The 26659-nt window shown below is 34.1% G+C and overlaps 1 protein-coding gene across 1 annotated transcript in view; it reads left to right on the top strand.

The window, feature by feature from the left end:
* The first annotated feature begins 7630 nt into the window (after positions 1-7630).
* Positions 7631-26659, top strand: part of LOC145675222 (trypsin-like) — a 61370-nt gene continuing 42341 nt past the window's right edge. Inside the window, exon 1 of the mRNA XM_081745603.1 lies at positions 7631-7642. Coding sequence (XP_081601729.1) covers positions 7631-7642 — 12 coding nt within the window. The remainder of the gene's footprint in view (positions 7643-26659) is intronic.

Genomic DNA, 26659 nt, shown 5'->3' on the forward strand with positions numbered 1-26659 from the left:
TTTAAAATTGCATCTTTGTTTTTAAACTTGTATTTTCATTTTCGTAAATTGAATTTTTAATTTTGAAAGTTACATCTTCGTTTTTTAAACTTGTATTTTTTAATTTTGTATAATGTAAATACGTATAACAATTTCAAAGTGTCGACACAAGTAAATTAGAAATTTGAAAAGTTTTACTAATACAAGACATTCTTCATTTTATCAGTTAGAATATAAATGGCTATTGAAGTAGAAGATACAAATATTATTAATACTTAGTTAATGAAAACTAACATTAGAAGTGAATAATACTTTTTAGTAATAAATAAATAAATCACGCATTACAAAATACATTAAAACAGAATTTAAAAATTTTATTATTATAAAATAATACATTATGAGAAAAATATTTAATGTGTGTGTTACTTTTGTTTACTTATACATTTTGTTACTTTACAATTTTAATTCATACGCTTCCTATGAAGTGAAACTCTAAACAATCTATGATTCTAATTATTTCATTCGTTCACATGTGTAACATGTTTGAACAATATGTGAGTGTACTAAAATATACTCAGTGTTAATTATTTGTGTGAACGTTTAAAAAATAGTTGTTAAATGTTTCGAAACTTGTTAAAAGTTGTGAACTGCTAAATAATTTCTTTAAAGTAAATGTGTTTTTCCTAACCATTCTTCTTTTTCTTATTTGATTTCAAGTTTGTTTATTCTCTGCTAATTTTTATACTATTGCTATTTTATTAATTTCTTTGTTGTGTTATGTTGTTGTTGGCCTTTAACTTCAATTTTTAATAATTAACTATCCTAATGCTCTGTTTTGCTAATCTTTGTTGAATAGAACTGCATTAACTATCTTTGAAATCTGCTATTTCTATGCTATCGTTTGATTAATAATTGGGTTAATTAAATATGGTTTTCCTAACCTATGTGGATTAATTATCTATATTCTTTAAATCTCTGCTATATTGTTTGTCTGAAAAAGTTCTGATGCTTTGGGTCATAAACTATTCTAAAACCTTTTCTAATCTTGTTTCTTATTTGATTTTTTTTGCTAAATTATTTCTTCTTTGATATGTTTTGTTTACTATGTTATTTTTATTAATTTGTGTTTCTGTTTATTACTACTTGGATTTTTTTATTGCCAATGTTATTATGAAATGATTGTGATTTTTATTCTTTGGAATGTTTGCATCTGATATGTTCCTTTTTTTTCAAATATGAAAATATTAATGTCCGTGAAAAATAAAAATTCGGAAACATTCGGTTAAGTTCGGAAAACTTCGAAAATGTCACATGACTTTAAATAATACATGTTTGTAAAATAGGATTATTACTTTAGAAAATATTTTATGTCGTCTAGGTACGAGATTACAAACTAAATTATCTGGGTACGAGATTACAAACTGAACACGATTGGGTACGAGATTACAAACTAAATGCATTTGGGTACGAGACTTTAAAGTAAGTGTATCTGGGTACGAGATTACAAACTAAATGCATTTGGGTACGAGATTACATTTCGGAAAGTATAAATAGAGCGCAGCAAGCCGCGCCGAATCAGTATAGAAGACGTTCCTGTTTGTACGTTGTGTGCTGCAATTGCAAGACAGATAAATATTACAAGATTTTGTCATTTAATGTTATCAGAAACTGTGAGTGGATTTGCCGCTTCTGTAAAGTGAAAAACTTACGGAGTTATAGTTATCAGGATCTGTCGATAAACATTTAATTATATTTTCAATAAACAGTGTTAGTATAAGATTGGTATTTTCGGCAATCTTCGGAAAATTTCGTTAATGTTCGGAAAACTTCGTGTGATATTTACAATATTTTCGTGTATATAAGTTAAGTAAAATTGCACGGGCAGTTAGTAGTGAAAAATTATTGAAATTGTGAAGACATCCCTGATTGTAGTTTCCGTGTTGTGATCATTAGTTGATTACGGGACATTGCGAATTGTTGCTGGCAGAAAGTACTAACGGACTTGTAGATAAAGTTAAACAGTGTGTTCAGTAAATTGAAAAATTAAGTAATTGATTTGAAGCACGAAAACTTTTAATTATATCATTAGTGCAAAACTGTGTAAGAATATTTAAAAAGTTCTATCGAAACTAAAACTACTTATTTTATTTAAACAGTGTTTGAAGACTGAAAAAAATGGAAGCGCACAGTTATTTCCACCATGTTGGCGGCCCAGGAAGCTCGGGGCTATAATAATGCCGAAGAAGTGTTTTTTACGTGGGAAGTGTTGACGCAATGCCATGCTACGGGTGTGAAGGTAAACACTTTATCATATGTAAAGTTATTGCAAGCGGTATTTGTGCATTTTGGCTGTGTACCGGCTATTGTATTGAAGAGTTGCAAGTCCGCAAAGGATATTATTGATTTGTATCGTGTGGGCTTCTTTCGTCAAGACAATATGCTGGAAACAGCGCGTGAAAAATTTAGAGAATTTGTGTCTGCAGGGAAGAGTACGGACTTAACTGCTGATGATTCTGACGAGCTATTGGGTGTTCTTCCAGGGGCTAGTACGAGTTCTGCGCCAGAACATAGTACATGTTCTACATTGGAACCTACATTGTATGGTGCAGGCAAACGGGATTATTTTCGCATTGTTAATAGTAGAACTAAGCACTATCCTTACTTTGGTCTGCGTGGAAAGGAAGTTACCGTTGAGCGTATGCGCACTACTGGAATCGAAGACTCACAAACATATATTCGCTCATTATTTGAATTTGTACAAGAGCATACGCTAATTGACGTCGATGATGATATGTACATTGGTATTACTATTGAAAGTTCTGCGTCGAAATTAAACAAACCGGTGTACATGACATGGCGTCCTAAAAGGGAATTGAACCCCAATATATTGTTCCATACCATTGAAAACGTGCTTAATAGTAATGAACATTTTCTTTTTGGGAAAAAGGTGGATTTTAAGATCCACATTGTTAATCCACGCAAGGGAAGGGGTCGAACCCGTGGATCGGCCAAGTATGAGAAATATGCAACACTTTTGGAAAAGTGTACCATCCCTATGGAAAGAAATGTCTATTGTCTTCCTAAGGCTATTATCCTCGGGAAGGCTAGGGCCGATCAAAAATATGAACAACTGTATAAATTAAAAAAACATCCTCAGCGATTGTTAAAGCAGGCTAAGGATTTGTGCGATGATGCTGATGTTACCATTGAACATCAAAATGGGTGCACTATTACTGATGCGAAAAAATTCCAAAACAAACTAACCCCTGAATATCAAATTGTCATTTATGAGAAGAACAAAATGACTCGTGAATATAATATAATATATCCGGGAATTCATGCAAACAAACAAATATTAATTTTGTACACAGAAGGGCATTATGAGTTGATTACCAATATTACTACACTTTTGGACAAAAACTCATATTGTTGCTATTGTTTGCAAGGATATAATAAGGTACAATATCATAGGTGTGCATATAAGTGTCCTGCGTGTGAAAAATATCATGAGCCTTGTAATGACGATATTAAACGCGAGTGTAATGATTGTTTACGACTGTTTCCTTCGCATGAGTGTCTTGCCAATCATAAAAATGTAATTGCACGTGGGAAGACAATGTGTGAATTAAAGAAAGTTTGTCCCGATTGTGGTGATATGTTCGATATGCGAAACAGGAAGTCTGAACACAAATGTGGTGAACATTTTTGCAAAGCATGCTACATGCATGTGGATGGTGACCATATTTGTTTTGTTCAGGCTGCCAAAGTTGAGCATGTCAATACCTTCTTGTACATTGTGTTTGACGTGGAGACGATGTTATTACCCAAGAATGAACGGGGAGAACGAGAACATTGCGTGAATTTTGTAAATTGTATTAATATTTGCCATAAATGCAAAGACACAAAGTTATCCGATCCATGTTTTGTGTGTGGGGATAAAAATGGATCCCGTAAGTTTGATTTCCAGGATATTGACGGATTTATTAGTCACGTGCTAATAAGTCGGCCAATGTTCAAAAAGATCATAGTACTTTCTCATAATGGAAGTAACTATGACATGCAGTTCTGTGCAAGAACCTTAATAGAAAAACATGATCTCGTACCAGATGTAATAATGACGGGCCAAAAAATTGTAGAAATGAGACTTGGAAATAAAATTTATTTCCGTGACACATATTTGTATATGGGAGTCAAATTGTCCCGGCTCCCTGAAGCATTAGGTTTATCTGGCAATTTGCGAAAGGGATATTTCCCCTATTTATTTAACACATCCGAAAATCAAAATTATGTAGGCAAAATTCCGTCTTTAGAGTATTTTGATGCAGACAGTCTCATCCCGAAAGAACGGGGACAAATAATCGCCTGGCACCAGGAACGTGCTTTAAGCGGCGAGGAGTATGATCTCCAATACGAGATGATGGAATACTGTAGGAATGACGTTAAGATGCTTGCAGAGGCTGTGATTAAGTTTTCGAACTTAATCGAGGAGAAAACGCATGGTATCCAGTGTTTTATTTCCTCCCCTACAATTGCAAGTTTGGCAATTCTAACTTATCGGTCCTTATATTTACCAAAGGAGGTCATTCCAATTATTCCGCCTTATGGGTTCGATCACAAAGTCGGCAAAGTCTAAAAGCTTTGTATTGGTTACGGTATTTAGAACGTACCAAAGGTAATAAAATTGAACATTCAGGGAATGGATTGGAAAGGCGTATTGGTAAATATAAAGTCGATGGGTATGACAGCAAAACGAATACAGTTTATGAGTTTCATGGATGTTTTTTCCACGGGTGTAAGCGTTGTTTTACAGCATTGCGCCACGTCAGTCTCGATTCTGCCTCTAAGGATAGTACATCCCTACAAGACCGCTTCGAAAAGACCATCATAAAAGCTAATTACCTCAAGAAACGAGGTGTTAATCTTGTTGAAATGTGGGAATGTGATTGGGACCACATGGTGAAAAATGACAAGAGTTTGCAAGAGTTTATTAAAACTCAGTGTAATGATCTTGTTAATCATCTTATACCCAAGGACGGTTTTCATGGTGGTCGGACCGAGTGTTTCAATGCTTTGTACGAATGTACTTCCGATGAGTTCATTGCATATTATGATGTAACATCATTGTATCCTTGGGTAATGGCACGTAAACCGATGCCCGTAGGTAAGCCAAAATATACAAGGGGCCGGACTTCCCAGATGTAGGAAGTATCAATGGGTTAGTAAAATGCACCATTTTGCTCCCAAAAGATTTGTATTTTTCAGTGCTCCCATATACGTGTAACGGTCGACTTATGTTTGGCTTATGTCGCACGTGTATGGAAGAAGGTATCAATGATTGCACGCATTGCGACGCCGAGCGTGCCTTAACAGACACGTATTGTACCCCAGAACTTCATAAAGCGTTAAACGCCGGATATAAAATTCTGCAAATTTTTGAAGTATGGGAATTCGAACTGTTCGGTTCTGAGGATCGTAATTCGCGTAGTTTGTTCCGCAACTACGTGAATTCTTTCCTCCAAATGAAGCAGGAATCTTCAGGATTTCCTGCTTGGTGCAAAACTAAAGGAGACGAAGAAAAATACGTAGCAGATTATTATGCCCATGAAGGCATAGAGTTAATGGAGGATAATATTGGATTGAACCCTAGTCTGAGGTATATCTCCAAGATATTCCTCAATTCGCTTTATGGGAAATGGGGACAACGAACGGACTTGTCGCAATCCGTTGTTGATACACCGGAAAAATTTTTGCATTATCTATGGGCACCGCAATATGAGGTACAAAGCGTATTACCCGTTGAAGATAAACATCTTATTCTTACTTTTCATAATACGGAAAATAAGAATAAACCCTGGAAATTTTCAAATGTTGTTCTTGCGGCGTTCATTACGTCATGGGCGCGGTTAAAACTGTATGACTTGCTGACAAGTGTAGGACGTGATAAGGTGTTGTATTGTGATACTGATAGCATCATGTTTGTACAACGCCGTGATGAGAAATCGCCGCTTACATTAGGGCCCTACTTGGGTGAACTAACCGACGAAGTAAAAGAGGGTGGGAAATAGACAAATTTATAGGTCTGGGGCCAAAAAATTATAGTTACCGTATGAAAGAAATTGGGACGGGAAAATTTGATTATGTGTATAAAATTCGGGGTATCACTTTGGATTATAGAACACGCAAAGAAATTAATTTTGAGCATTTTTACAACCTGGTTCGTGGAAAAATTGAAAGAAAATCAATAAACATCCCAGGTAGGATTACCGGTAAGCGCGGATTTGTCATCGTTTCGCGTCCTGAAACAAAGACCCATCAAATGGTATCCAACAAACGACGACGATTAAATCCTGACAGCACGACTGACTACAGGACATTACCCTTTGGGTACCGTGCCTAATGGTTGGCAAATGTGTGAATGTGTGAATGCATGAATGTAATGTAAAAAAATATATATTTTGTTAATAAAATTGAACAAACTGTAAATAAATGAATAAATGGTAAAAATATAAATAGTGGTATGAATGAATGAAAAGGAAACACGTAACAATTATACATTCTATCATGTTATTCCCGGGTATGCTAAATTATCAAATTCTTTAAATATTTTAAGCCTCTCACGCCCTAAATAATTTATATTGTAAATAATATTTTTTCAAATAATTTATATTATAAATAGTATTTATATATTATGTTTATTGTATTTAAGACACAATGTGTATATTATTGTAAATAGTTTTTATATATTATAAATTGTTCGTATGTTGCAAATAGATTTTTTCATATAGTAAATTTGTAAATACATTTTTTCATAATGTAAATAGTTTTTTATATATTGTAAATAGATTTTTCATATTGTAAATAGTTTTTATATATTATAAATAGATTTTTTCATATAGTAAACACCATTTTTTCAAATATTAAATTAGTTTTGTGAATCAATTCCCATGAATACATATATCAATAGAACATTGTATATATCATTATATTAAACACTTGTTATATATTTTACAATTTTTTATTTTTATTATATATCTACATTTTTATTTTTATTATATACATTCATTTTTTATTTTTATTATATACATTCAATTTTTAATTTTTATTATATTTACAATTTTTTATTTTTTATTTTGCTATATAATTTTTTATCAATATTTTTACAATAAAATTTTTAAACTAAATTCATGCCTTTAATTTCTACACCCTATACAATTAGAAAGGTACTTAATATAAAAGTATGTGTATTCTGTATAAGATAAAGGAAGAATACATATGCTTCATATACTATTATATAAACTTATTTACGTACATTATACTAAAGTATGTGTATTCTGTATAAGATAAAGGAAGAATACATATGCTTCATATGCCTAAAAATAGAATATTAATAAAGGCACAATATTTATACTTTTCATAAAATTACAATATCAAATTCATATATTCACTCAATGAATTATTATTTTATTAAGTTTAATAATAATCTGAATCAAAAGTCAACCGAGGTTATAAATATATCCTAAATCATGAAATTACAAAATGCGGTATCGCAATATTTGTTTGTTCGCGCAACAAGTTCTTCTACGTCATAAAAGATTGTCATCATCAATAAAGCAGTGGCAGCAACCAGGAAATAGCCAGCGAAATAGCGGGCATGTCATCAAAGGTAAGTAAACTTTCTCTTCTTACTTAAGTTAAAATATTAAATAAACATATAAAGTGTGCCGGAAAATACCATTAGCGTCCACGGCTACCGAGCGGCGGATATACAAAGCGGGCGGGGCTGAAAACTCGCGACAATAATGGCGCCAGCGGAAAGCTAACGTTCAATACAGTGCGGCAGTCGGTAATATACAAAGTAAGCGGGCGGAAAAAGTATAAAGGGAACTCGCACTACGGTCAAACAGTAATGGCGCCAGCGGCACCATCTGCCACGCGTTATCAATCCAAAATAATTGCAGTCATTACTTCAATAATACATTAAACCCGTTCGTAATTAAATACCACTATAAGGTAATAACGGTACGTATATCATCATACGCGATTACATTAATTCTACGTAATCATCTTTAATTGAATAAATTAATAGCTGTTCGATTAAAGGAGTAATCAATTTGATAAGAGTTTAATTAAAGGGTTAATTAAATTGATATCAAAATTTAATTAAATTATATCTTACAATGTTGCATAATTTACACTATAAATATACAAAATATAGGGAATTTCAACCCTTTAGGGCATAATTTGGCAACACCGCGGCGCTAGAAAGCCCGTAATACAGCGTAAAAGGCCTCGATTAATATAATATCGCCTCAGGGAGGTCAGATATGGAAAACACTCTACTCAATTAATTACAATGTCAATTACAGATGGTGTTCAATGGGCAAAACACTGCAAAAATAAAAGTTCGTCTTAGACTGCAGAAATGGTTATCGTTCTTTTTCAATTATTTGGGCATAAAACAAACGTCTGAGACATATACAACCCCAATATACAATGATGTGGTGTTGCAATGCATAATGCTTAGGATATGGTGCTTTATTTAAAAAAAATTTCAACACTTCCAGTGTACCCGTAAAAATGTAATAAAGAAATAACAACTATAGCCAGGGAACAACACCATTGGACTTTCATTTCGGAGTATGATACATGTCTGCTGCAAAATTCCTTTTCACTTATACTTGATAGTAACATAAGAGTCTACGCAAAAAGAAATCCCTTTAAGCTTCTTTATGGAGAATGCTTGGTGCCTGTCCAAATACAAATCATATTGAACTTCATTTTCACACTATGATACGAACCTTTCCAGACACAAATACCACTTACGTTCCAGTTTCTTTAGTATACGAAAGACATGACGAAGCAAAAGCTTTCATTCAAGGGAGTATGCGTGTAGCAGGATACCACAGGGGTGGTGTGTAAATACTACAAAGTTAGAAGAAAAAGAATCGACCTTTGTCTTACAAATATGCAAGAGTTATGGTCGAACAAAAATCTCAGATTTCTTTTTTGAAAATTATAAATAAGAAAAAAAAACCCTCTGAAAATGAGAATCCAACATCATCATTCATTATATAATAAGTCGATAAATTGTGGTTGACAAAACAAAGGTTGCTATAAAAAAAATAAACTGTGAGTTATTAAGCAGAGTATTAAGGAGCAAAGGATGATAAATATCAGATCTGGGGATGTTGGGCCGATTTAAGGAAACATTAAGAATAAATGCACGAACATATGACATGCGAGGCCGTAGGCCGCGCAAATACGGGGGTCTGTGGGCGAAGCCCCCAGCTGGCCAAAGGCTAGTCTCATATATATATATATATATATATATATATATATATATATATATATATATATATATATATATAAAGGGCTACATTGAATAAAAAGGCAAAGTGTGATTTTAGTGTTGAAAATTATTATACATATTCTGTGTTCAGTGTTGTGTTACTTCCTCTTCATTATTTTTTTAACATAATAGTATTCTAATAAATAAGTATAGTGTTATTTAATCCAGTGTGTTTTCGTTGTTTGTATGAGTGATGTTTGTGTGCGTTATGGTCTGGATGACCGTCTGATCGTCCGTGAGGTTTTCGAGACGAGACACCCGTACCTCTCGGCGCCTAATGCTCATCTCATCATTGAGACTGACGAGCGATTTGGAAACAATTTGTAACCATTCTTGGAGAGGTCCTTCAGCGTCCTGTCCAGGTAAGTTCAAGTATCAGGAAAATACTTATTGGTAGGACCACGAACCACGAACAGCGACCAGGTTACACGGAGTGGTTACAGATAAATGTCCGCCCAAACAGAAACCTCGAATTGAAATGGTTGCAAATAAATGGAAGCCCGAACAGCGACTTGACACCCGGGCGATTACAACTGTTTGCCCAATTTTGCGCTCTCCCAATCCGGCGCCCGGGGCACAAGACCCGTTCGTTCCCCTACTTACGTCTCTCTCTCTCTCTCTCTCTCTCTCTGTTCTTCACACACACATATACGAATAAACATGGGATCTTTCTAATGGTTGGGTTAACAAATATTCCTGGATAGTTGCAGACACTTCAAAGTCAATTGAGTTATTTTTATCAACTACAGTCTGATGAACGAAAGAGTAAAAATCCAACTTCAGTTGATCTAAAATGCTTGTTTCAGATTACAACGATAAAAACGTCCTTCGGAAGAAGAGATGGCTACCTTTTACTTCTTTGTTATGTATTGTGACATATATCAAAGAATTATCGCAGTTTAGATAATGTACAACAACAAAAAAAAGTTGTTATTATTTACGAGTCTATGGCGTTTTTGATTTTGTTTTGACCCTGATCTAGCATTAATATATATATATATATATATATATATATATATATATATATATATATATATATATATATATATATATATTGTCTTCAAAAAATACTTCTGATGCAGTTTTAAATTTTAAAAAAGACATTTATTACAACTAAAATACTAAATCATAGTATCATGTTATCGGGAAATACGTTCGGAGAAACCCGCACTAAATTATATATAAAAGGAGTTTAGCTAGTTACGTTAGGTAAACGGCAAGAGAAATTGATAAGTAGAAGTCAGAATGTTTCGAGTAGTATTTGTGACCAGCATGATACTTCAAACTTTTGGTGAGTGTTAATATTATTTTTACATTCTTGTGGGTGTTAATACTACTCACAAAACGCGCTCTTCTTGCAAGTATACCGTATATTACAAATGTAATTGTTAAAGGTTAAATCCCACCCAACCGAGTACATGCTAGGCACGTACCATTTCAGTTCCATTCCAATTGTTTACGTACCTGGTACTTGTGAAATATACATTTTTTCATGTCCCCAGCTTGTGTCGCTAAGTAAGTATGCTTCGAGGAGTTTCTGACACTTGAAAGATATTTTACATGCTTTACTTGAATGTATGGAACGTGAATAGTACATACCTCATGTAACACGGCCCGGTAGCGCGTATGTTGCTTTCATTGCGACATTCATTTGTCAACGTCCGTGCAGCCACAGTTAGTCAAGGAGAAAAATGGGTTTGAAAGAAGGTGGCAGTGAAGTGAGGTGTGCACTGATTGTGTTTAATTAATATAGAATAAATTAGGAACTTCGTCTACAAACTTTGTGTTTCTTCAAGGTAAGTTCCGTATGGAAGTCGAACTACTATTGTTTTATATATTTGGTAATGTATGCAAGTGACGTGTTTTCCTTTCCTATGTTCTCCATACCACTTATACGTTCAAACTTTTACATATTACAGTATACTATGTTCACTAGAAGGAAATATCAAAATATGTATAATTGATATGGAATGTATTATAATTAGTCTGCGGCTTGGCCTCGCTCTAGCGTTTGTAACAGTTGGTAGAGTCTCTAATATTATGACACATACCTAGTACAATTTCGGCACATACCAGTAAATATGTAAACTACAAACCCGGTACGTGATATGCACATAGCAGGTACATTCCTCGATATGTGTCAGGCACGTACTTTAGGGCGGAAGTAACCGACTTCCCTTTATGTGAATTTCACACGATCTCTCTATTCAAGTACCTACCATGTATGTTCTAATGTACCTAGAAGAATATTCTTTACACATGCCTAACATGTACTTATTAAGGTGGGATTCTATCCATCTCAGGATACCTGTAAAAGTTTCTTTAGTAAGGAAATTTGTAAGTCACTGTTCTTTCAATTAATACATAAGTTCTCCTTTAATGTTTTTTTTAATTCTTCTACATAATGATTAGTCTTTTAAAATAATGGTTTAAACACGTGTAAGTTTTGTACTTTTACTTAGATAGCTGTGCTTATATACTTATCATTTAAGATTCATACTTCGTTCATCACTTTATTTAGAATCAACCAAGTTTGCAAACTACGTCAAACATATGTGATTAAACGTTTAAATTAGATAGAGCTGTGAGACATTTTTCATCAGTTTTACTGAAGAAAAAATTTCCTTAATGTCGAGGCAATTGCTAAGTTTAGTTGAAATATGTACAGACAGTACGAACATATATTTTGGAATGATGTGTGTTGCAGACAACAGTTTGAAAAATCGAAACCAATAGACTCATCGTACGATGTTATGCCTTGTCCAGCATATTCCAGAAAGATTGGCTGCATTGATTAGGCTGTTTTGAGCTGAAAATTCTCTAACTTTACCCTGTATTTCAGGTATCTCCGGAAAGAGTAAATCAAAGCTACCGAGTAAAAGAGGCCAAAAGTAGTGTGAATTAAGAAAACATTTTGCAGATGTATTTTTCTTGTCTTATGTGCAATTAGACGTTAAAATTTTATTAAGTGTAGAAAAGGTCAAGTTCGTTTAAGTACGTAATATTAGAGTATTTAGAAACAATGCATGCGTGTGATCACATGCTGTTTTTCTTTTTTTTTACCTGCATTGGCATACGTAAAGGAATATTTTCAATGAAAGGTGAAACTGTGAAAATAGTTAACTCACCTATAGTAGAATAAAAAAGACAATTCAAAATGAAAGAACAACATTTGCAACGCATATTAAGTTATTTTCTTTGAAATTCAGGTATATTTCTTCAGGACGAGCTCGGCAGGTGTGTTCATGTTTGCTCGAGCGATAATGTGGAGGACTGGTAATCGTGAGTTCGATCCCCGTTTGAAGCAAACTGTTTGGTATATAATAATATATTTCTCAATGCTTAAATAATTATCGAAAATAATTACATTAAACTGATCAGTTGTTACATATATATATATATATATATATATATATATATATATATATATATATATATATATATATCCATACAATCATTTCAGGACATAAATAAATTATGTTTTTGAATTATGTCACATACGATGTGGTGTAAGTTGACAGAATGTCAATGTATCATAAGTTAATGTTAAATAGAAGATAAATAAATCGTGTAATATAAATAAATAAGTTTGTGTAGTGTATTTGTCTGCATCTATTTATCACACGAAGATTACTTCTCGATAGTATCACTGCAGCATGGAATTTAAGAGCATGAAATATAGTCAGAGGGGTAAAACGAAAATGCAGGTATAAACAAAGAATATCCAAAATTGGATTGTGGTTCTAGACAGCATATTTCCTATCCCCAAACCCACTTCCACAGCAAGTTCACTATCACTACGATGCCGATAAGCCACTTTAAGAGACTAACTTTTGCTTTAGTAAGGAAATTAAAATAAAATGAAAGATTTCAATTTAACGTCCTACGTTTATGCTCTTTTAAGGTAAAACTCACGGACAAGATGTTGTCCATCATAGACATATTTAGCTGCGAATCGAACTAGTAACCATACCCACCAGAGGTAAGCGCTCTTTCATTAAGCCTCCGAACTCCTCTGTGCTTGAGTAAGGAAGGGGGAACTTCCTTCCATAGTTTTTCATTTCAATATTCTGAAATGCTTCGTAATATGACAGTGAAAGGATATTATCTGAGCCACTGAAATAGAATTCAGAAAAATGACGTGCGTAAAATAGATCTTTCTAATTGAAATGTAACTATTGATAATGTAAAAGTAAGTTAAAGTTGGATTGCTAATCTCTTCATTAAGACGGAAAATTTCCCGTCAGCTAAGGTGATAAATTTCTTTACAGACTTTTACTTTCTACTCGCTTCTGCATTTAATGAATGAATGAATGAGCGAATGGTGTTTAGTGGGGACGTCAGTAGAGTGGCCATTTGCCCCTGTCACGACAAAAAGCTTCTGTATTTAAAAAAATGAAATGAAATCTTGAAGTTTTACGTCCCACGATTATGCCGGTTGGGCTAAAGGAGACGGTGATGATGAATGAAGAAAGTGGGAGGAAACGGGAAAACACCGAGAAAACCCACGAGCACGCTGTTTGTCCACCACAAAGTCCACACGGCGCGAGCTGGGATCGAACCACGGACCCCAAGCACCGGAGGTGAACGCTCTATCACTGAGCCACCGCGCCCCCTCTTCTGCATTTAAGTTCTTTGGGCATAGACAATGTATACTCTATATAAGGCTCTACTAGATTTTATATGTGCACAGACAGTGTACACTCCATATAACGTTCTACTAGAGTTCATATGTGATTTGCATATAGTCATCTGGAATTAGTATCAATCTCCTTTTACCGTAATTAATTAATTATATTAGTGACTCTCTAACAAATCTAGAACTACTCCTTCAGGTTCTCGTAAAGTTGTTTCTAAACCTGCGTAAAAGTTAAGACCTTACGAGATTTGAACGAGGGCCCAAATTCAGTGTAAAACAAACAAAAAAAACTATATAATTTGGGTAACAGAGAGAACTTTCAGTGTCTTTTTTATTTAGAGTCAAAAAGAAATGAAACTTCTCTATAAAGGGAGTCGTTGAGACAATCAAGCCTGATGTGTGGCAACAAAGGTTAATAAAGGAATCTGGGTCTCATACTATGAATTTAATTCAAATGCAGAATAACCCCGATCGTGGAACATAGCAAAATGTTAGCAGTGTCACAAAAGAATGATGCATTTAAAAAAAAAAAGCTCAATTCAGTGATGCCATTGTCACGTCTTGTGTTAGCATTGAAGCTATATATAACGGGACCTACAGAATGAAGTGGGATCTGAACCACTATAAATGACGAAAGATGACAGCAAGGTGAAAAATACAACAAAAACCTCCTTGTCCTAGGCGGTATGGTCCCAGTGAATTCTTATAAGTCAGTGGCCTAGCCTTCTTGATCATACGGCTATCCGGGCCGATTAGAAACGAAATGAAATAGTAATAAATTATTTACATTTCCAATATGAATATGGTAATATTACAGTGTACAATAACATAATCATATAATGTGTAGGAGAGAAAGTAAAAGAAAATGTTATTTAACATGAAAACCATAAACCAGGAAAGTACTCTACCAAATCTGGATAAGATAATCTGGAAAAACAATTTACAGAATTTGGAAAATTACGAGTTTCTTTCCTCACGTGTAACATTTTGTTATCGCGAGTTCTTTACTTAATTACCATTGCTATGGAAGTGTAATGCAGTTCGCTCACCATTTTCTAATGCATTCCATTCCTTTATTATCCTCTGTTGCCGTATATCAGACTTCTCCATTGTGCATTTTTAGCATCCATAGCTATAGCAGTGTGCAACTCAGTACCACTACACTTCACTCTTATGTTTAGTGATAATAGTGCATTTTAAATCTTTGCGCATTTCTATATTGTGCTATCTCGAACAAAACACTTTTATGTTGAGACAGCAACACTGCCTCATCTGTGACAACTTTTTTTTTGTGGTTTTCGTTATGGCATTTTGTTTTCAATACATTGTGCACTTTAGTTTTGTTTGCTTTAACGGTTTTCAAAATATTTACTTAAAACTATGTGGCAATCAAATTTGAGCGACAACTTGTGGAACCTTCTCTTGTGAGTTTTATTCTCCGACATTGTAACGTCACATGAACATTTAGCTAAGATGTCATATTTCTTCTTATTTTGCCTTTTCTGAAGTTAAAAGTTTTATTGATTTTTAAAAAGTTATATTTGCTCAATTGTGGTAGATTAATTAAATAAATGATTAAATTAAATAAATGTCATTGATTAAGCGATTCACTGAACAAGACAACATAAATTGTTATTGGCAAGAATATAAAAAAATAATGTGAATCATTTCAGTGATGTTTTAACTCTTAGAGTGGGATTGAGTTCAGTAAATGTTAATTTCAGTAGAATACGCGCTTAGTTGACGGAAAACCTAATGATTATCAATCTAAACTGCTCTGAATCTTTAGAAATTGTTCTGTTTGATAGAAAGGTGAAATTTTTCAGTGATTGTAAGAATATTCAAACTAGGAAAAAATTGAAATTAAAAAGTGAACGTTAAAAATATTCATTAAAAATTTAAACTTTTTTTTTAAAAAATAGATAAATTGAAACTACTGTTTAATACAAAAAGTCAAACTAAGATTTCAGTTAGTGCAAAATATTTAAAATTAAAAATCAATCAGCGCAAACGTTATTAAATGTGAAAATTTTGAAACATCTCTTCAATCTACCTATTTAGTGATTGGAATACTTCTCATCCAAAATATAAATGAATACTAACGTTTTAAAACAAAAACAGTTTAAACTAAAGAAATCTTCAATGAATATTACAGTTTTTGAAGAAGAAATTTGCAAATGAAACTAAAGAATCGGTAAGCGAAAGCATTTAAAAAAAATTCAAACTAATAAATTCAAACTTGAAATTACCGCAAATGCAAAACTTTGGAAACAAAAAGGTTAAAAGTGCAAAAAAATCAAGAAGAAATTTTAATACAAACAATACATTATAAATTTTGAGACCATTTTCAAAATTTAAAAAACATAGCAAGTACACAAGACAACACAGCAAACTAGTCGTTTTTAAAGAAAAATATGCCAATATAACCTCAGTACGTTTTTGAACAACGATACAATAAATGCCAACATATTACCAAATACATCAAAAACACTTACAGAGAAGTATCTCATAAGATTACATCTAAGGCAAAGAATAATGCGTCTCAATTTCCTTCATTAAACCCTGTAGCCATTTGATATTATATAGAACGATCAAAGAGGATATGATAATTGAAAAACCTCCAGATTTTTTTTTTTTTTTTTTTTTTTTTTTGTAATTTTTAGCAATACAAGGGTACAAACAGAACCAACGAATCAAAGTTAAAAGGGGAATAATTCGAGTGCTAGAGAATATTTATAGTTTTTTTATTTCCAAAGTTTAATTAGTGCATTGATGTACCCATCCCAAAATTTAAAAGGAGTGCATTAATGAAGCTATATCCTATGTAAGAGAATACGTTCAAAAGATACCCTCATGCTAATTCAAATTTCCGGCCGTGTTGCTTATGTATATTTTTGACATTTGTTATCATTGAAGAATATAAGGTAACCCAACCAAATTTACAGAGGTTCGTAGTGCATCTTAGAAAACATCGACACTTCTTAAAAATTTTTCGACAATTTCCAAATACAAGGTTTAACTTAATGCATATCTCTCGAACTTTAAGACTAACAAATCAAGGGATACATATCTCAAGGAAGACAATAGATCACTGTAGTCAACTATATAACTCGATGTTGTAATAAAGCTTCATCAATGAAGATAAAGTAGGTCAAAACCAAGCGCATGGTGAGCATTTGGCAAATAATTATAAACTACGCAATATATTACTCGAAAAAATTGGACAAGCTAGACTGACCATGCTTACAGGGGTGTATATTTGAGTCCTGGAAAACGTTTACTATTTTTTTTAAACTTTTGATGATTTCAAAATTTGAAGGGTGGTCCAATGTTCTTCTTCTGAATTTAAGAAGAAGCGTACATACAACTTAAGAAAGAGAACGGAGACCTATTATCAACTATATAACTACGTAAATAACAAATGCTTCTCATGGAGGATAAATTAGGTAAAAAAAAGCTTTAAAATGTACATTTTATCGATGAATGTGAATGAGTGTAATTAACTAAACTTAGAGAGATACATACCTTGTGTTACACTACCATTGGAAGTTTTTATTTTTAACAATCTCCAAAACTTAAGGGAAGGATTTTATGTATAATCCAAAAATTTAAAGTGGGTTAAAGTATCCCTGCGAAAATCAAGACGACATCGTCCCTATGACGTCATACTACATGCCAGCTCATGTGACGTACTTCAGACAATCAGAGCCGAGTGAGCGATAAACTAAGGTCTACTACTACCTTTTCTGATTACCTTAAATCTGAAGTCCAAATAAGAAATTTCATGTATCTAACCATCAGAAATTAGGAAATATAGAAATTTTAATACAAAAAGTCAGCTTATTTCCCCATCCTGATCCAATTTCAGAACCTTATTCCTTCGTGTATCTTACGTCACAATCCTATGTACAGCGCTAACTTTAAGCTTCTGTCTTAAACGGCTTAGCTCTTGAATTGATGCATATTATTAATATATTGCGAAGACACATTGCTTTAAGAATTTTACATATAACTTGCCATTTTTCATTGATAGTTTCAACGTCTAGTTTTCAGACTTTCTGTCTGTTTTGTATAACATTCGTAAAGACTAATTAGATGATGAACAAAAAAACAAATAAACTATTCTTTAAGCGAATTAAGCATTTCGTATCTCGTACATACTTTTGATTGACTGATTGATTCATTGATTTTGAGTTTGAAGTCCCGTTTAGCAGCGAGGCTATATGAGACGTGGACCTACTGATTAACGTGGAATCCGGACCACGTAAGCTCTTGCCGTGAATCGAACCCGGGTATCCCACGCCAAAGGCGCATACGCTAACCGCTAAGCCACGTCTCGTACATACATAGCAAGAACGGAATTAAAGCCGGCTGTCCATATCTGCATACAGGAACGTGAATGCCATAATGACCAAGATTGTTTGCATAAAAGTAACCAAAAAAGTTTTTTCGTTTTTTCATCCATCAATTTCGAACATCGAGAAACGAAATGAAATGAAATCTTTCAGTTTTACGTCCCACGGTTATGCCGGTTAGGCTAAAGAAGACGGTGATTATGAGAGATGAGTGAAATGGTGGAATGAAGAAAGTGAGAGTAAACGGGAGAACCCCGAGAAAACCCACTAGCACGGTGTTTGTCCACCACAAAGTTCACTTGGCGGAGGCTGGGATCGAACCCGGGACCCCAAGCACCAGAGGTGAACGCTCTACCACTGAGCCACCGCGCCCCCCTTTCGAACATCGATATATCACCTAAGACAGATCTGGAAAATCAAAAAATACACCTCATCAACATCGACGACCTTCTGCCAACGTTTTGGACGGCCATGGATTCCATCAGGGTGGACTTGGTGGGCCGTGAAGTGAAGGTGTCAAGTGCATTTTGCACCGCTACTAGGAATTTTAACTGGCGTCCTCTAATGTGATTATTCAAGGAATGAAACATGCGATAATCAGACGGTGCAATGTCCGAGGAGTATGACGGGTGCAATAATGTTTTCCATCCAAGGCGTACAATGGTGTCATCCTAGCCACATGGGCTATAGCGTTGTCCTGTAATAAAAGGGCCCTTTTCCGATTTAGAAGTACTGGCCCCAGAGTTTTGAGTTTTTCTTCAACACGGCTTAACTGCAGATAGTACATAGATGCATTGATGATCTCATCAGCTGGTTGCAGTTCGCGATGCACAATGCCGTGATAAGTCCACCAAATATAGATTAGAACCATCTTCTGGTACAGCGCTGGTTTCAGCTGTTTTAGAACATGTTAATGGGATGCTAACAAATGATGACAGCACCGTGGAGCTTCGTACAGGATCCACTTCTCATCAGATGTCAACACCTTGTCCAGAAATCGTTCCTTCCGCAGACGAGACAGCAAAGAAACACAAGTGTCTGTTCGCGTTGCCTTCTGGCTCATCGATCCAACTTGAAGTACTTCCCAAATTGATGGAGGTGCTTCCGAATGGTTTCTCCACTCACACTGAACAGTAGTCCCAGCTCCTCACATATCTTGCCACTGTTCACCTCATTTGCTGCCTGAAGATCTTCATTTTGTACATGTGTTGGTCTTCTGGCATGTAATGCGTCTTCAAGTGTTTCGTTAAACTTGTTAAACCACCGCTGCATTGTCTGCATAGTCACGACATCCTCACCAAAGGACGTATATCTTCCGCCTCGCTGCAGCAGCATTTGACCGCAGTTTGAACCTCTTCAGCATATACGCCCTTATGACGCTTTGTGGAGGTCCTATATTCACTCTGCCCTTACGCAAATTCATGGTGTAACAGAACCGCCGCAACCAGGCAGTATGTTGGATATACCCACGCCAACAACTGACTTTCACCTTATCTCCATTCGCATTCAACTCACGGTGTAAGGGCCGATTGAACACAAACTACCATAGAAAGCGAGAGAACATTCTTGGTTACATTTATAAGTATGCTGTATTGGAAGTGAAAGAAATAATCATTTTCTGCTAACTATAAACGTAGATTACCGAAGAAACATAATTAAAATCCACTTTTCGTGCAGGAAAATATATATTTATTAAGATGTTTCAAAAATAAATATTTCATTAAGTTTCCTATAATATATTATAACACATTCATCACAAAAGCTCGAAAAAGATAGTTGATTGAATTTAGCGTGACCTACTAGAAAATAGATCAAATGATTTTCATTACGTTGGAAAACACTCTTGGATTATGAAATTAGAATTATGCAAGATAATTTTTATTTTAGAAAACCTATAATGTCCTTTTCATAAAGTACATTCTATTAAAACAAAGTTGGTTTGTATATTATTATTATTTTTTTAAAATGTTGCGTTTTATAAAGTTAGTAATTCAGTAATATTTCAACATAACATAGCTTAAATTGTTGACAAGGGTGCAATAACGGTCCAACTTACATTGACGTCTCTACGTCTACAAAATAAATAAATAACTAATAAATCTGGAAATTATCTTTGAGTTCTAGTACAAATCTACACTGCAACAAACAAGATAAAATTTCGATGCACTATGTGTCCAATATAATTTCTGTATAACAATTTAAAAAATAATGTGTTTTGAAACTGATAGGAAACTGAGCATATGTTTCCCATTTTTTAAATTATAATTAGACTATCATTGCACACATGTTAAGAGATAAAATAGATAAAGTGTAGTGTGTGATTTTACATTTTTTATTGCAGCTGCTGAAACGTACTCCCATGCGCAAAAAATATTGCGCGTATACTGTAACTCACAATTTTTCGCAATTATTCCATTTTCCATATGTTTATTGGTAAAATTCAGTTATTAGTACGTGGAGATAATAGAAAGCAATCCATCTAAGGAGATATTTCCAAAAAATATAATAAAATAATAAAAATATAAGCAAAAAACAAAATTATGTTCGGTTTTGTGTATACTGGCAATAATGTTTTCGAGGGAATTTTTGGAGTAGCACAGCACGATTGCAGAGGGAATAACAAGATTAGTAGGAGAACAGCTGAATCAAGGAATTGGAAATTGGAGCAAAATATTGCATTTATTGGCTCAAATCTAGGGTGTAAATTGTCTGCCAAATATAAATTAGCTTCTGTAAGCAAGATGTTATACGGAAAATATAAACAAGGAAAAAAAACTGTTGTCTTAAGTTTGGAAGTGACATGCTCTATAGCCATGAGCATTTATTTCTTAAGAAAAAGATAGGCAACAATAGAAAATCTGTGTGGGCAAGTGGGTAGAGTGACGGGCTAGTAATTCTTATACTGTTTTGACACCAGATCGAATCCCATCCGATCCTGTTCAATTTTTTTTTCTTTACAAAACATTGTAGAAAGTGTATAATTTTTATGTTAATAAAACTGAAACAATACAATTAGGAAATAACTTTTTGTTTCGTCTGATGACGTATTTATTTAGAATTAGTGTACTATTAGTAATACCGATTGCTTTCAGTTTATGGTGTTGTATAGCTTCCTTTATCATCCTCTTTTCTTGAAAAAAAAAAATGTCTCCAATAAAGTATGAAAAATATATATAGTCAGAAACAGACATCTTAGTATCAAACATGATTTATCGTGATGAAATAAACAAGTTTCCCGTTATTAAAAAATAAAACTATAGAAAATCATTGAATTTGGTCTTAAGGTTTTTATTATGCTATATATATTCTTTATAATACTATACTTTATAAGGCAAGATGAGCGATCATACCCTCAAATTTAGCTAGTGAGTGAAAGATGTTTTCGGCACAAATATTTTACAGGTTTAGGTGCATGAAACACCAATACGCTATGGTCTTGACCTTCGTTTATTTCACATTATTATCCGACATATCATAGCAGGTAAAAAGCAGCATCAATCGGCAAGAAGAACTGCAAGTTGTAGTCTTAGTCTGTTTCTGATGCTCCGGACTCGATCGCCTAGCACGCTCGTCTATACCTTGACTCATACGTCTATCATTCAGTGCAGGCACATATCCAGCTTTTCTTTTCGGAGGGGACCCGACACGAATCCTCGTAAGCACGTAATTCTAATGTTTCAAAAATATCAATAAGAATAATATCAATAATAATAATAATAATAATAATAATAATAATAATAATAATAATAATAATAATAATAATAATAATATTAATAATAATAATAATAATAATAATAATAATAATAATAATAATAATAATAATAATAATAATAATAATAATGCAACAGTTCTGTATTTCTCTTAAACGTTTCTTACTTGTCATTTATGAACCGGTTAAACTTAATTCTAACTCACACGAAATCAAAAAATATTTTCTAGAGACATGTATGGAAAACTGTCTGCTACGTATATCACATAACAAAAATAGCAAATGGCAATGAGTGTATCGTTCTAATACAGTAATGTTATAAACAGACCGGAAACGAAATTGTAATCCCATTTAAAAGTGTTCTTTAATTCCACCTGGTATCAATGGCATTACGGTATATTCTTACAAGTAACACTTCCCAAGTGTAACACTCCGATTTTGATAAAATTTGACAGGCAGATACTACACATAAAATAAACGAATACATGTTTTTTATTTTCTGCGGAAAAACTGTTTTACGGGGGCAAAAGCACTCACCCAAAATTTTGAAAGTTGACGCCCGAAAGACAAAAACAAGTGGACCAAAGTGTACGAAATTGTGCACAGATATGGCAGACGTAAAATGAAGGAATACGTGTTTTGTATTTTCCTGGAAAAAAAAGGTTAGGTGGGACGCAGACCCCTCCAAACCTTTGATTATGAAATATCAAAAGTGCTAGTAACAATATGTCTGATGTGTGTAAAGGACGAAGAATTCCGATGACACTTTGTGTATGGACAATACGCAAAAACTAAACGAATGCCTGTTTTAGGGGACAAAATCCCCCATCCCAAAATGATGAAAGTTGACGCCCGAAAGGCAAGAAGAAGTGAACCGAAATGAATGAAATTGTACACAGATATTGTAGACGAAAAATGAGGGAATATGGGTTCCGTATTTTCCTGAAAAAAAAAAAAAACGTTTCGGTGGGACACAGACCCCTCCAAAACTTTGATCGTGAAATATCAAAAGTGCTAATAACAGTATGTCAGAAGTGCTTAAAGGACATGAAGAATTGGAACGACACATTGTGTAGGGACAATACGAAAAAAAAAAATCCGGGTTTATTTTCTGCGAAAAATTGGTTTTAGGGGGCAGAATTCCCCACCCAAAATTTTGAAATCGTGCACAGATATTCTAGACGTAAATTGAGGTAATTGTGTTTCGTATTTTCCTGAAAAAAAAAAAGCGATTGAGTGGGGCACGGACCTTCTAAGCTGTTGATTAGGAAATATCAAAAGTGCAAATAAGTTTTGTATACGTCAGAAGTTCCTAAAGAGTATGGAGAATTGCAACGAAACTTCGTATAGGGACAATTTGCAAAACAATAAATGAAATGCATTTTAATTTGTATGAAAAAACAGTGTTGGGGCCTAGAGCCCCTCCAAAAAAAAATTAATATTACCGTAAAAGTGCAGGAAGGAGTGGACCGAAGCAAATGAAATTGTGTGTAGATATTGTATAGACTGTATGTAAAATAAGGACTTTCGTGTTTTAAAGATGTCCCTATCAATTTTGGCACATCAACAGCAAACAGGAAATTAATCGGCACGTGTTTTTGTTTATGCGGAAAAACATTGTAAGGGTTAAAGTTGCCTCGTGAAATACTACAAAATACGCTATACTGTTTGTGCTTGATGTTGATCTGCCAAATTTGAAGAAATCTGATGGAGACACTTGTGAAACACGAGAGGCTTTATTTTTCATATCCAATATCTACAGACAATTTCATTCGCTTCGGTCCAATCCTTCCGACACTCAACGCCTCGGTCCACTCAAAAGATTTTTTTCTCTTTTCAAGAAAATACGAAGCACGTATTTCCTCATCTTACCTCTACAACATTTGTGAACAATTTCATTCAGTTCGGTACATTTTTTCTTGCCTTTCTTGCGTCAAAATTCATGCGGGGGACCTTTTGTCCTCTAAAACCGTTTTTTTCGCAGGAAATAAAAAAGCCGAATTTGTTTATTTTTTGCTTATTGTCGTAACAGAAAGTTTTGTTCCAATTCTTCAAGTAAATTTAGGCACTTCTGACATACTGTTATTAGCACTTTTGATATTTCATGATCAAAGGTTTGGAGGGATCTGTGCCCCACCTAACCGTTTTTTCCAGGAAAATACAAAACACGTATTCTCTAATTTTATGTCCGCAATATCTGTTCACAATTTCGTTCACTTTGGTCCACTTGTTTTTGCCTTTCGAGCGTCAACTTTCAAATTTTGGGTGAGGGCTTTTGCCCCCTAAAACCGTTTTTCAGCAAAAAAAATAAAAAAGCACTTATTTGTTTATTTTATGTATAGTATCTAACTGCCAAATTTTATCAAAATCGGAGTGTTACACTTGGGACGTGTTACTTGTTAGAATTATAACAACAACGCATTGTACACAGTTTGGACACTGACTCAAAGTAATCTGACATAAATAAAAAAAAACTCAAAAGGGAAAAAGTAGGTTTATTAAAAAGTGCTTGAGGTTTGGTAAAGGACAGCTTCCAGGACCTCACGCTGGATACGTCACTGAGTCAATGCATTATATTTGTTTCTTGCAATTATGATAATTAGATGCGTAATGTGTAAAATTATATCATAGTTTGACATTTTATAGGTCTTTCCTTAACACATCCATATTATCCGGCGTTCTGCCTGCCTGTTTTATGTCGGATAAGCGAAACTCTACTGTATTTTCAGATAGCATATACACAGGAGCTAGAGGTCTGCACGGGCCGGAAGTTTTAGAACGGACCCGGCCCGTCCCCTTTAATTTATAATCTATAGGCATTAGCGGATTAAGGGCGGAGCCAATGGAGCCCAGGGCCCCCAGCTCAGGGGGCCTTTAAAATCCCTCTGTTTAATACTTACGCTCGCGGTATCGCTAGATTTAAGTCTTTGCATCAGCAGCATTTACCTGTTAATAATGAATGCAATTATTTAATTGTTAATAATGAATTTAACTAAACTAATTATTGTAAACTTGAAGCACATTCAAATATTACAGCATAGTTCTCGGTAGTCCCATAAGTAATTTCAGAGACCACGGTGTTTCAGTACTAGAGCGTTCACCTTTGGTGCATGGAGTCCTTGGTTCGATCTATGCTCGCGCCAAGTGAACCTTGTGCTGGACAAACACTGTGTGTGTGGGTTTTCTCGAGGTTCTCCCGTTTTATCCCACTTTTTTCATTCCACCATTTCATTCATTTCTTATCATCACTGTCTCCTTTAGCCTATCCGGCATAAGCGTGGGACGTAAAACTTAAAAATTTCATTTCAAATCATTTCAATCAAAAAACAGTTGCAGGAAGTATGTAATTTCGAATAAAACAAACTACTATATACAATTCTGAGTATATTATTCTTTTATGAAATTCTCGCGAACCTTATTTCTAAATTGAAGGGTAAGAAGACTAAATTCTTTCTCTTATTATTATAGATCCATTTCAATTGAAGCAGTTGGAATAGTTGAAAAAAAAAAACATACCCTATATTCCAGTGTGCCACAATCGGTATAACGCGCCACACTGGTGTGTCCAGCAAAGTGAACAGTGTGACGCAAACTTTTTCCTATTATTTGCAAGAATATTTGTCGAGTTCTTGTTATTTATTATTATTATTATTATTATTATTATTATTATTATTATTATTAACGATTTTTCCATGGATCAGCTGTCTGTATACGGTTAAGCAACCACAAGTATCACATTGAAGGAATGAGTGTAATTATTTACTTTAATAGTAATACAAAAGTCAATTTGCTTGTATATTCTACCGGTAATAACTGCATCCGTCTAGAAAGCTAGGACTAACAACAAAGGGATACCAAGTTGTGACCACACATCGCCCCAAATCGTGGGTGCCACAAGTTCTCTTCTACGTCTTAGAACAATAAGGGCTGTAGCGTTCAGGGAGAGAGAGAAACAACTTAATTCCATTGCAGTTATATGCTTATTAAATGTTAACTTATATTTATAAATTATGTAAGTGATCGTATCGTTTTCTGTTTATTATTATTATTATTATTATTACTATTATTATTATTATTATTATTATTAATAATAATAATAATAATAATAATAATAATAATTCTTATTATTATACATTTCTTAAAACGTTGTTTGCCATGTGTATGGAATTCCATACACACGGCTGTCCTGTACAGTAGAGCGTGATTATTTTCCATACGCAAACAATGTAGATATTCCAAGTTTGTTGTGTTCGTTCTATAGGTGTGTATGTATAATAATTAGATACATATGGCGTAGAAATCAAAATTTAATGTCCATGAAAAAAAATATGAAAAACCATACACAAAGACATTTATGAATAAAGACATTGAGTTTGAGTTTAACGTCTCGTTCAGCAACGAAGCTATATGATACGTCGGCCTACTGATTAACGTGGACTCCGAACCACGTGAGCTCTCGCCGGGAATCGAAGCCGGGTCTTCCACGCCAAAGGCGCGTACGCTAACCACTAAGGAGCTTATGAACAGAGACATTTATGAGCTAAAACAAAGGCGAAAACAAAGATGTGTGATGTGATTTTGAGTTTATCGTCCCTTTCAGCAGCGAGGCTATATGAGACGTGGACCTA

Source organism: Thermobia domestica, chromosome 18 (assembly GCF_964235325.1).
Source record: "Thermobia domestica chromosome 18, izTheDome1.hap1.1, whole genome shotgun sequence".
NCBI classification, from domain to species: domain Eukaryota; kingdom Metazoa; phylum Arthropoda; class Insecta; order Zygentoma; family Lepismatidae; genus Thermobia; species Thermobia domestica.